The sequence below is a fragment of the Haliotis asinina genome, chromosome 15 (genome assembly GCF_037392515.1).
Source record: "Haliotis asinina isolate JCU_RB_2024 chromosome 15, JCU_Hal_asi_v2, whole genome shotgun sequence".
In the NCBI taxonomy this organism is placed as follows: Eukaryota; Metazoa; Mollusca; class Gastropoda; order Lepetellida; family Haliotidae; genus Haliotis; species Haliotis asinina.
The window spans coordinates 2,474,962-2,488,240 of NC_090294.1; the positions used below are offsets into that span (position 1 = coordinate 2,474,962).

The following is a 13,279-nucleotide window of genomic DNA, read 5'->3' on the forward strand; positions in this document are numbered from 1 at the left end:
TAATTTCAGGTTTTGATTGCTTGTTGTTTAACTCTGCACTCAGCAACATTCCAGCTTTATGACAGTGGTCTTTTAATAATCACGTCTGGCTCAGACAATCCCATGATCAACAGTTGATCTGTGTAACTGGGATACAACAATGTGCCAACCAAAGCAGCTAGTCTAGTCTGATCACACCTTTCTGCTAGTTGTGACAAACATAGGTTACTGAGGACAAATTCTAACCTGGATCTTCACAGATATGATTTCAGTCATATCCTGGCCATCACACATCTTGTCATGAACATCAGCTTGATCTCACTCACAGCACAGCACGTCACACTGATGTGGAGGGAAGACCGATGCAGGTCTTATGAATATCTTGAAACCTATCATCTGCTCCTAATACAGTCAGAAATGTACTCAGACCACATCTGGGACTCCAACTGTGATCATTACTTTCTGGTATTGGAAGGGAGGCAACTCTATACTCTAACTTCCAGTGCTTTATACAACTGGTCCATTTCGTTTAGATTGACGGAAGTCTTGCGGTCTATGTTGTATTTAGCTCGTATCTCAGTCCAGACATCACAATGAATTAAATGTCCACTACACACCTCTGCCTTGAGCTTCTCCACATTGCCTCGCTGGATAGCGACCATGATGCCATCCGCTACAGACTTCCATGTGTCCACTGCTACATCTAGGTGGACTCGGACTTTGTCCAGCTGCAAACAGGAGTGAGTGAGTGTGAGATAGAATGGGTGACTGAGTGAGTGAAGACAGTTTGTTCTCATGCCACTTATAAATCCTTAGTGTTTCTTGGACTTTAGTTCAGACCCACAATGAATCACATGTGATGGATGTGATCTCACATTAGGCAAGCAAGTTTGTTCACCCAGAACAATTTTACCCAGTAAAATAAATCAGGAAACTATACACCTTCTAGCACATGACAGGCAGATTGTTTGCTTTGAGCAAGATATTTAGCTTGGAACATTCATGCTATAAATATTCTCATTATTGTCATAATGACTTTGCAACAATCATTAAACTAAATATGGGATTCAGAAAAATAACATGAAGAAAACTACTAATAATGCATAACCAAAATATGGTGCCATGAGTCAGGTGGGCTCGAACCGGGGTACAAATTAATCAAACATCCTGATGGATCAAAAAGATTACTTCGGTTTGGCATAGAGATCCATCAAAGACTTTCTGCCCCAGGTGAGATAATCCTCTTTCTGTATTTATCTAATTACGTTAATATTAATTACCATTTGACAGATAATCCCACAGATGGATATTAACTACATCACTTGAGGACACTGAGATATTTAGGCTGTCACTACACTTAACATAAGTAATTTGCCGCTGGTATTAAAATTGATGTCATTGACTGGCAACATCATGCCTTCAAGCCTACTTAGACTCTTCAACAATGATGTGATGAAAAACAGGGAATGTACTGGTTCACTTTACGATACTGTTTTGATATAACTCTAGTTGTAGGTCACATTACAAGTGATGAAATACAGTGGCCAAGATAAGTTGAATATCCATGTAAAATATGCAGTACCCACATGAGCTAAATCTTATCTGGAGCTCTGAAATACATAAACTGGCATACGGAAGTCTGCTGATTGTGTACTTTGGTTAAAACAAAAAAGCTACAAAGTTACACATGTAATCAGTCACTAACAGGCAAATGCTAGAAGAAAATACAAAAATACAGTGTAACAACACTAGAGTAAAGAGGAGGCATAGGCTGTCTACACTGATTTGTTTGTTATAAATTTCCTTCTTTACACAGCCTCACATACTAAAGTACTGTCAGAAATAGAAAAAAAAAAGTTTTTCGACTGTTACTGTATTCCTAAAATACACACAACTCAGCCAGTCATGACGACAGAATGCCGACTAACTTGGCATGAAATGCATGTGTTGCTGACTGGCGCAAGGGGTCGTCTCAAAGATATTTTGTGTTTATTCATGTGTGTTGAATATGTCTCATCTCATGACAAACATCTTATGTGTTTTTCTTTCATGACGTTCATGTTAAGATATGTAAAAGAGCATGATACTTGAAACTCAATGAAAAGCATCCTGTTAAATGACTCAAAATATACGGGTGGCACGACCACACTGAGATCGACAGGACTTGATATTATTTGTAAATTGTTATCATATGTCATGTATTTCCCTAGTTCAATTCCCCTAAAGGATTATCATATCTTAGCTGATATCTCTATTCCCCAGCCTGACCTCAACTATCATCTGCAACATCCGTCTTGGTTTCGCTTTAGCGATGACCCCTCCCACCAGTTTCTTTTTCTTGTGCTAGTGAGATTCCATGGTATTTACATCCTTGATAGTTTCAGAATGAAAGTTATTATTTTTTTACGAAAGCTATCGTTTACAATGGGCATTTCAAAAGTGCCCTTTATGATATAATATGATTGCTCACTAATTAGAATAATGCCATGGTCTGTTCCAAATCAGTCGCTTTGATCTTTGACGAAATCTGCATTGCTCATTTCTGCACTAATCTCTCCTCAGTAAAGTCCTTTTAATACATTTCCTATCTCTCATTCACTGGAACTGTAGTTAGGTTGAACTTACTTTCACAGATATTTCAAACTTTTGCGTATCAACTACATAAAATGTAGAGATAAACGTGAAAAAACATTTTTTTTCTATTTCGGACAGTACTTTAGTCCTACTGCCACTGTGTGTACATCTCACCTTATCACTCTAGGCATCAGTTCCGAGTATTAGGATACAGCCAAGTATAGCGCTAACTTGATCAGCCATTTGTTCAGTTGTGTAAAAGGCAACACAGTATAGCATATAACTCACCTTATTGGCCCAGGTATCAGCTGTGTGCTGCAGATTGGCCACCTCACTGATGTCCCCTGCCACAACAAACTTGGCCTTGTTGATAGTCTGGGGTGCCAGCTGATCCAGCTCTTCACACAGACTCTCTATCTCCCTGTGAACACCATATTATGATGTTTCAACATGCATCATCAACACTTCCACAATGACTGGAATGTGGCAACACACTTGGACACAAATCAACCAACCAGTAAGGCTTCATACAATCTTGTCACAGCATCTGTAAAGTATACAGGAATATTCAAATGCTGCAAAGCCATTTAGTTTCTTTAAACTAGAACCAGCAACTACACCCATTTCTTCAACACTTATTTCTACTTGTCTGGATTACACCTGCTGGATTACACCTTTCTTGTCTCTTCTGAAGAAAGGTAGCTGTAGATCCTGGGTGAAGTATGGTGAAGTATCAAGTAAGTTTGCAGCCCAAGCCTTGATAAGTAAGTCATGTTTGTCACAGTTTCCATTCCACAATGGTATTTTTTTTCAATTTCGGCTGATTTATTATCAAACACTGACTATGTATGACCTAAGGCCAGAGTATGAGAAAATGTTTTGTCAGGAGGCTGATGTCTTCTTCTCTTCAAAACAAAGGGCAAATATTCAAATCTTATTTAAGTTCTGACCTTAGCAAAGACTTCAAGAAAATAACTTGTAAAGCAACTAATGATCAACATTAATAAATATCTATGTTTTAACCAGATACATCTGAAAACATAGTAATTGACTATTACTTCTTGTGTTCCAGCTCTGTGCAATGATTGGTCAAGCCCTGTGCAGCATCTAAGATGTGATTGGTCCAGCCAAGGAGATCAGATGTCAGTGCATTGACCCGCTGCTTATCTCCAGCCACGGCAGCTGACACGAACTGTTTTGCCACTAGACGAATGTCAGACATCTTTACGCCAAGGCTCCCTGCAACAAACACCTAACTAAAATGACAGAAACAAAAGACTGCTATCTATCCAAACAAACAAACAAGCGAACATGCAACATATGCCCATTAAAACAACATCTACTGGTGATTTGTATCACTTAAACACAAACAGTGTATTTCTTCTGGAAGTATCATTGGAACTACAGAGACATGTATAACAGACAGGTAGTTGTGTTTTGCAGTGGACTTTACAAAACAAAACAAAATTCCAATTATCCAACCACAAATTTTACTTCCCCACAATTGTCTTCAAATGTAACATATTACACTCTCTTAGTAAAGTACAAATTCTAGTGATTTGAACAGGTTATGCAAGTGATTTTGTGTGCTGGAGATTTGGTGCCTGACTCAGAGGGAGGGCTCAGATCCCAAATGGGATTCAAACCAAAACAGTACTAGAATTTGTTATCCCAAATATAACATATGTTTCATTTACTATTGTATTTGGACACATTTTCACCAATAAATGATTCTGCTACATGTTTGCAACCCAATTTCATACAGCTGCCTGTAAATTGTTACTGAGTTTGAATTCAGTGAAGATATGTGTGCCCAGGACACAGTCAGGAATAGAAAACTTATTTCCTACTCCTAAAAATGTACTAGTTATTCAATGCAAATAACATCCACATCTGGTTACCATAGTGAATTCCACAAAACAAGCTATTGTTGTTACCTGAAGCAAGCGTTTCATCAACAGAGAATACTGGTTTCTGTTGTCTGCCTGGTGAGATACGTTTTGCTGGCTTTGATGCTTGCGTCTGATTGGAAGACCTGGAAGTATGATCCTTGCTGGACTCTGACCTTGGACGGTAACTAGAGAGTTGATGTGAATGACTGTGCCTTTTGCTGGGCGGTTTGTTTATTTTAGAGCCTCAAACAAAAAAATAAAAAGAAATTACTTTTAATGGACATCTCTTGACATGTCCATAATTTTTGTTTGTTTTCTGGTGCAGCACACAGAAAAGTCCAGCAACAAGTAAGTTGGATTTTACACTGTTTTCAGCAATATGCCATCAATATCATGGTGGGGGACTCCAGAAATGGGTTTCACAAACTACCCACATGAGGAATCGAACCGAAGACTTCAGCATGATGAACACTCTTACCACTAGGCTAAACCATGTGCTATTCAGCAATTTTCTTGAATGCTCTAAACTGGGCTATGTCTGTTGGTGTCCACAAAGTCAAATGACTAACGTAATGTCAGTAATGCAGACAATGACCTCACTTAGTGATTACACTTCACTGAGACATTACACATCATACACTAAACAAGTCAATAGGCTCACTTCAAGATTGTTGAATTGTGCTGGGGTTGTATAGTTCAAGCTCTATAGATGTTAACCAAATCAACCAAAGCAGAAATTCTGCAAAGATGATCTCTTAAAATAACACTCATGCTCCCCACATACCATCCTGTGATGAACTCAGCGAATGACCCTTGAAGATCTAGTTTGAATCTGGCCTTCAGCAACATACCCTGGCTATCAGGAGGTCAGGCTCACTGACTTAGTTCAATTCAATAAATATGAAAACTCAATAACCTTGATCACTCGGTTACTACTTCAACTCCATCACCATGGTGATGACCCTGGAACTGTTCTTACCATTGAGTCTCAGCCTCTTTTTGTGGTACACATCCATCCTTTCAGGGCTGGAGATGTCGGGGTGGTTCTCCGCTGACAGCCCCTCCTTCACCTGCCGCACAAACCCCTTCAGCAGGTGCAGGTGCTTCAGGAAGGTTGCTTGGAGACTCTGGTTGTGGAAGTCCCGAAGCAGGTACCTCTGAGCCTCTTTGGTGATGGATTCAGCTGGACCAAAACATGAAGAGGCATGAGGAAAGCAACTTTTTTGACCTGAGGAGTTTTATTGTCAGTCTCTTTGTACCTAATCTACTTCTCATAAGAAATCCAATTTGGGTCAAGAAAGCCTCAAATATACTATACGAAAAAGGATCACCTTATTCTGTCATACCGATATAAACTGCAATGGTGTGTCATCTGTGTCACTGCATGACAGATTAACTGTTGTTACATGAAAGAATCCCGTCATCCTTAACATATTTTGAGTGGTACATGTAAGACATAGTTTAGTTTTAATCCAGTCCAGAAAAACTACATTCATGAGAACACACATGAGGGTTCCTTTCACCAGTCTGTATCAATGACATCTGCTATGACTGGTTGAGTTTCCACATCCAGTTGAGCTAGGAGTAGTGATCACCAGAGGGAACCTGGTTTGAAATCAACAGCATCACTACTACTGAGCTTCTACCAATCATTTTAAAGCTGTTGATCTTTTCTCTTTGCAATCACAAAATATTTTTGGGCACGATACATCTGTTGAAAACTGTTATTGAGGAACATTCAGTCAGTGAATCCATGAACCATGAAGTATATACGAGCTATTGTCAAGTCGACCACAATATAACCACCTTGTTGCAGCTTCCTGACAAAGACGAGCAGACCGTTCCTGTAGATGGCATCAGTGTTGTGATCCACCACCGACTGGGCTATCTGTATCACGCGGCTTGTGCGATGGAACACGCAAGAGATGGCCTCGGTGCTGCCATCTTTGTCTGCCTCCAGGAGGAACCCACGCACTGCTGATATGTCCTCACTGATCTTTAACTCTGATTGGCAGAATAGGCAGCAATGTGTCAGGTTGTGATACTGCTTGATTTCATTTATTGAAGTAGGTATTTGACTGTTTAGAATGGGTAGAGTTGAGTTGACATTATTCAACATTTATTTATATATTTTCCCAAGATTTTAAATCAGTTGCTGGTACATGAAAGATTAAAAGGTCCCATACAAATACCTGATACTTCTATGAACAGCTCTGGGTCCACTATTTCATCCAAAACTTCTACAAGAACAGATAACTCTTCTTTCCAGCCCTTTACCAATAACTTCAAGTTTCTCAAGGCAGCCATGTTTGCTGGTTGCCTGGCAACTGCCTTGATTGATGGAACAATGTCAGGGTCAACTCTTTCAAGATAGTACACAGAGGCACGGATAGCTCTGACACCTGCAACACAGACAGCCATCTGGTTGGTGAAAGCAGGAATAGCATCAGTAATGGAATCATGTCTCTCACTGACTTGCAGCCGTATTCATCATGTGAACAACACACTGGTGGCTCATTGCATCCTGAAAGAGAAGGGTCCTAATGGCCAAGACATTCCCCTGGGTTGACAATGTTAAAATGGATGCAGTGTATGACCTGGGTCATGTCATGTCTGATGTATCGGAACAACACTCATACACATACAAGTTCGACCCACACAAAGGACTTACATCCCATTTACAAAGAGAGCAGAACAAAACATTCTCTCCATTTCACATTCAAGTACAAGGTAATAATTGTATATACAAGGACAGACCAAGTTTATTGCTTGTTCTAAATGCAATGACTTTGTAATTGAGATTGACAGCTATAGAGTGAATGACAAAGGAAACAAGGCAACAACTTTAGGCAAAGTTAGACTAAGTGAAGGGTCTTCAAACTGAGCTCTGTATGTCTAAACCTATACAACCTTCAGTGATACACTAAAAGAAAAGTCCTGCCTCTTACATTAAGAGGAACTAAACTTCCCTTCATTGGGCAACAATTTGAACATGGTACTGTGCATGGAAAAGAGTAATATAGATTTTCATTACTATTATTATTCCTATAGAATGTGCCATAGTTTTCAGACCTGTACCCCAGAAATACACCACTATCAGAACAGAGATACAGCAACCCAGATACATATCCAGCTGACCTCAGTCCAGACATGCATGGACTCCAGATAAATACACCCACGTAAGCACAACGATTGTTCCACCAGTATGAGACCACTGTACTGGTTGTCTGCTGACCTGTGTAGCTGACCTATAAATCCTACCAACTTATAGGCACGCACATGAGTTCATGTTTACTTGTCACCATAAATAAGGCAAATTGATAAACTCATGATCTGAAACAGTTTTACATTGTAGATCTCTCTTAAATGTATCTCAGTTATATTACAAGCCGTCCACTGGTCACGAGGGGGACATGGACTGATGTCCCGTCGATGTAAACAAACATCGAGGGTACATCAACCCAAGTCAAAAACATATTTATCTTACCAAACACCTCACTGTTAATTCTGAATTGTTTGAAGCATGGGAACAAATCTTTTTGTAGCCATAGCTAGATTTTGCAGATGACAAGAAAAACACAGTATAAGTTGTCCACTGGTCATGAGGGGGCCATGGGCTCATGTACCCTTGAGGTTTGTTTATGTTCCTCAAGCTCACAGGGCGAGGGGAACATAAACAAACCTCGAGGGTACATAAGCCCATGGCCCCCGAGGGACCAGTGAACAACGTATTTATCTTACTAAACACCTGAATTTTAATTTTAAACTGTTTGAAGCACTTCCGTTGAATGGGAGGCGAATCGCCATTTTGCAGATGACTCAAGGTAAACAGATTTAGAGTTATCTCCCTTCCATCGATTTTAAATCACAAAACATCGGTAATTTCCGTGCTTCATGCGTGATTCAATGTTATTCGAGACAAAGAAGTACTACCATGAATAACCAGAAGAGTTCGGTGTACACTGAAAATAATACATCGCCTGTAAGCAGGGTACATTGGAAATAATAGAATAGCGCTTAGCCAATCAGAAAGCGACAATCATGTGTGAGGTAAGACAATTAGAGTTATCTCTCTTCCATCCATTCGCATTTCAAAGCATCAGTAATTTCCGTAGGTCATACGTGATTCAATATTACTACCATGAAGTACCAGATGAGTTCGCATTCCTAGCAGGATTCGCCTGTAAGCAGGTTACACTGAAAAGAATAGAAGAGAGCTCAGACAGTCAGAAAAAGACATTTATGTGTGAGGTAAGACAAACTGGCACATCAACTTTATCTTGATACCAGAAAACCAGTAGTGACAAGGCTCTTTAATCATTTACCCCGAAAATGAACCTCAGGCTGAATCTGGGGCTCATACAAACTGTGATCAAACCTAGGATGTGACTAGACAAACAAGTGAATATTGCAAGATTCCTGTGCTTGACCACCAATTTCAATCAAGGATGCTACCTAACACTGACACTGGCCTCATCGAAGACTTCAGTATAACACTTATACTGGACCCATCAGATACTTCAATATCACACTGATAGTGGCAACATAAAACACTTCATTATAACACTGACAGCAGCCACATCTAACACTTCATTATAACACTGACAGCAGCCGCATCTAACACTTCAATATGGTACTTATACTGGACCCATCAAACACTTCAACAAAACACTGGCCACATAAAACTCTTCATTATAACACTTATCCAGCCCCAATCAAACACTTAAATATAACACTGAAAGTGGCCACATCAAACACTTCATTGCAACACTTATACTAGCTCCATCAAACACCTCAATATAACACTGACAGTGGCCACATCAAACACTTCAATATACTGCTGACAGTGGCCACATCAAACACTTCAATGTATCACTGACAGCTTGCACATCAAACACTTCAATATAACACTGACACATAAAACACTTCGTTATAACACTTAAGTTGTGCTAGGCCCATAAAACACTTCAATATAACACTGACAATGGCCACATAAAACACTTCAATATGACACTTAAACTTGCCCCATGAAACATTCCTATATGACACTTATACTGGTCCAATCAAACACTTCAATATAACAATGGCAGAGGCCCTATCAGACATTCCCATATAACCCTGACTCTATACTCTTTAAATACTCTCATATCACTACACTACACTACAAATACGATCAAGAGATGTTGACTCGTCTGTTGAATGTATGTGTTATCTAGCTGTATACGATGACCAACTTCTGACAGTGATGAGGTCATGAATGAAGCCAGTTGGTGAACTGACCCTACAGGTCAACATGAACATTATATCAACTTTAGGAGGTCAAATTATTGGCATTTCGTGCTATCTTACAGATATCATATTCCATGTTGCTTTGAAATGACGGTTACAGTCTTTATAAAAATATATCAAATATTTTTTTTCAAAAACACTGACTCATTAGAAAAGTTAAGGTTAAAATGCATGGTCATGTTCAATATCAATCACACACAAGTTTATGGCAAAAAATCATCTCTGACATCTGCATAATGTGGAATGTTAGTTTGAGCTCAATGTGAGTGAGTGAGTTTTATGCCACTTGTAGTATTATTCCAGCATTATCAGGGTGGGGAAACCAGAAATGGGCTTCACACATTGTACCCATGTGGGGATAAAACCTTGGCACTTGCATTTTGAGTGAATGCTCTAAAAATTGGGGTACCCCACCACCTGAACTCATTGTGAAATATTTTGACACAGGCATGGTACTGGACAAGGATCATAATAACAGGCCAGGTTCAACACAAATCCATGATCAGTTAAAAGAAGGGATGCAACTGCAAAGCGATTTTGCACTCTGACATTGAGGTTTACCTAGCTACATGTAAGACAGGTGTGGATTATCTATACTTGCTGCTGCACCTTGCCCTGATACACCTAAAGGTGAGACAGGTGTGGATTATCTATACTTGCTGCTGCACCTTGCCCTGATACACCTAAAGGTGAGACAGGTGTGGATTATCTATACTTGCTGCTGCACCTTGCCCTGATACACCTAAAGGTAAGACAGGTGTGGATTATCTATACTTGCTGCTGCACCTTGCCCTGATACACCTAAAGGTGAGACAGGTGTGGATTATCTATACTTGCTGCTGCACCTTGCCCTGATACACCTAAAGGTGAGACAGGTGTGGATTATCTACACTTGCTGTTGCACCTTGCCCTGATACGGCTACTGGTGAGGCAGGTGTGGATTATCTATACTTGCTGCTGCACCTTGCCCTGATACACCTAAAGGTGAGACAGGTGTGGATTATCTACACTTGCTGTTGCACCTTGCCCTGATACGGCTACTGGTGAGGCAGTTGTGGATTATCTACACTTGCTGTTTCATCTTGCCCTGATACACCTACAGGTGAGACAGACATGGCCTACATACGTTTACTGTCGGATGAGCTGGCTGCAGCGAGGCTGGCTACTTGGTAGATGCTGTCTGCATGATTGCTGAAGTCTGCAACCAGGCTGTTCACGCTTGCATTCACACTATTCTGAAACAACAGCAAAAGCACTTATCTGACGAACATCTGATGTCACTGTGCCACTGTTAGTATGCTAATTCTGGAAAAAAATACTTTCAGCAATATGACACCATCTTTTTAATGCTCAATTTGTGACCATTCAAAACCAGTGGATTTACACCAATGAGATGTTTGAATTTCTGCAATTCAAATATGCAGAAAATGATCAGTAAACATTACAGATGAAATTCAGTAAGTGAGTTTGATCATTAAATCGTTGGCACTTTTCAATATTTTTTTATGATGGGGAGATGGCTCTTGATGGTAGAACAGCCAGGTAACCATCAAGCATGCATAGCAAAATTTCACTTTTACATGTGCAACACACACACATGGCATTCTCGTGGCATTCTCTTTTTGTTTGTCTAAGGAGTAAGAGGATTATGAGGCATGGCTGACTTGTTTGTTAGTTTAGTTTAACTAATCTCACATGGCCTTTCCAAGTAGAGGGAATGATTTTTGTTCAGTTATTACATTTCCCATGCTGGGATTCAAATGATGGACCTTCCGATCCAAAGTCGAACACCTTGTCCAAACACATGACCAAAGAGGTTAACCCCGTCAGCAAACTGACATGGTAAGGATGTCATCTGTGGGATGACTCCACCCCCTGCTACACTGACAAGGTAAGGATGTCATCTGTGGGATGACTCCACTCCCTGCTACACTGACAAGGTAAGGATGTCATCTGTGGGATGACTCCACTCCCTGCTACACTGACAAGGTAAGGATGTCATCTGTGGGATGACTCCACCCCCTGCTACACTGACAAGGTAAGGATGTCATCTGTGGGATGACTCCACCCCCTGCTACACTGACAAGGTAAGGATGTCATCTGTGGGATGACTCCACCCCTTGCCACACTGACAAGGTAAGGATGTCATCTGTGGGATGACTCCACCCCCTGCTACACTGACAAGGTAAGGATGTCATCTGTGGGATGACTCCACCCCCTGCTACACTGACATGGTAAGGATGTCATCTGTGGGATGACTCCACCCCCTGCTACACTGACAAGGTAAGGATGTCATCTGTGGGATGACTCCACCCCCTGCTACACTGACATGGTAAGGATGTCATCTGTGGGATGACTCCACCCCCTGCTACACTGACAAGGTAAGGATGTCATCTGTGGGATGACTCCACCCCCTGCTACACTGACAAGGTAAGGATGTCATCTGTGGGATGACTCCACCCCCTGCTACACTGACAAGGTAAGGATGTCATCTGTGGGATGACTCCATGCCCTGCTACACTGACAAGGTAAGGATGTCATCTGTGGGATGACTCCACCCCTTGCTACACTGACAAGGTAAGGATGTCATCTGTGGGATGACTCCACCCCTTGCTACACTGACAAGGTAAGGATGTCATCTGTGGGATGACTCCATGCCCTGCTACACTGACAAGGTAAGGATGTCATCTGTGGGATGACTCCACCCCTTGCTACACTGACAAGGTAAGGATGTCATCTGTGGGATGACTCCACCCCTTGCTACACTGACAAGGTAAGGATGTCATCTGTGGGATGACTCCACTCCCTGCTACACTGACAAGGTAAGGATGTCATCTGTGGGATGACTCCACCCCCTGCTACACTGACAAGGTAAGGATGTCATCTGTGGGATGACTCCACCCCCTGCTACACTGACAAGGTAAGGATGTCATCTGTGGGATGACTCCATGCCCTGCTACACTGACAAGGTAAGGATGTCATCTGTGGGATGACTCCACCCCTTGCTACACTGACAAGGTAAGGATGTCATCTGTGGGATGACTCCACCCCTTGCTACACTGACAAGGTAAGGATGTCATCTGTGGGATGACTCCACTCCCTGCTACACTGACAAGGTAAGGATGTCATCTGTGGGATGACTCCACCCCCTGCTACACTGACAAGGTAAGGATGTCATCTGTGGGATGACTCCACCCCCTGCTACACTGACAAGGTAAGGATGTCATCTGTGGGATGACTCCATCCCCTGCTACACTGACAAGGTAAGGATGTCATCTGTGGGATGACTCCACCCCCTGCTACACTGACAAGGTAAGGATGTCATCTGTGGGATGACTCCACTCCCTGCTACACTGACAAGGTAAGGATGTCATCTGTGGGATGACTCCACTCCCTGCTACACTGACAAGGTAAGCATGTCATCTGTGGGATGACTCCACTCCCTGCTACACTGACAAGGTAAGGATGTCATCTGTGGGATGACTCCATGCCCTGCTACACTGACATGGTAAGGATGTCATCTGTGGGATGACTCCACCCCCTGC

At 41.5% G+C, this 13,279-nt stretch overlaps 1 protein-coding gene across 1 annotated transcript in view; it reads right to left on the reverse strand.

Moving 5' to 3' along the window:
- LOC137266348 (vinculin-like) overlaps window positions 1-13,279 on the reverse strand; it is a 40,776-nt gene that overhangs the window by 10,612 nt on the left and 16,885 nt on the right. Inside the window, exons 10-17 of the mRNA XM_067801834.1 lie at window positions 10,861-10,969; window positions 6,638-6,847; window positions 6,252-6,449; window positions 5,425-5,628; window positions 4,491-4,688; window positions 3,612-3,792; window positions 2,842-2,974; window positions 597-707 (exon numbers count right to left, since the gene is read on the reverse strand). Coding sequence (XP_067657935.1) covers window positions 597-707; window positions 2,842-2,974; window positions 3,612-3,792; window positions 4,491-4,688; window positions 5,425-5,628; window positions 6,252-6,449; window positions 6,638-6,847; window positions 10,861-10,969 — 1,344 coding nt within the window. The remainder of the gene's footprint in view (window positions 1-596; window positions 708-2,841; window positions 2,975-3,611; window positions 3,793-4,490; window positions 4,689-5,424; window positions 5,629-6,251; window positions 6,450-6,637; window positions 6,848-10,860; window positions 10,970-13,279) is intronic.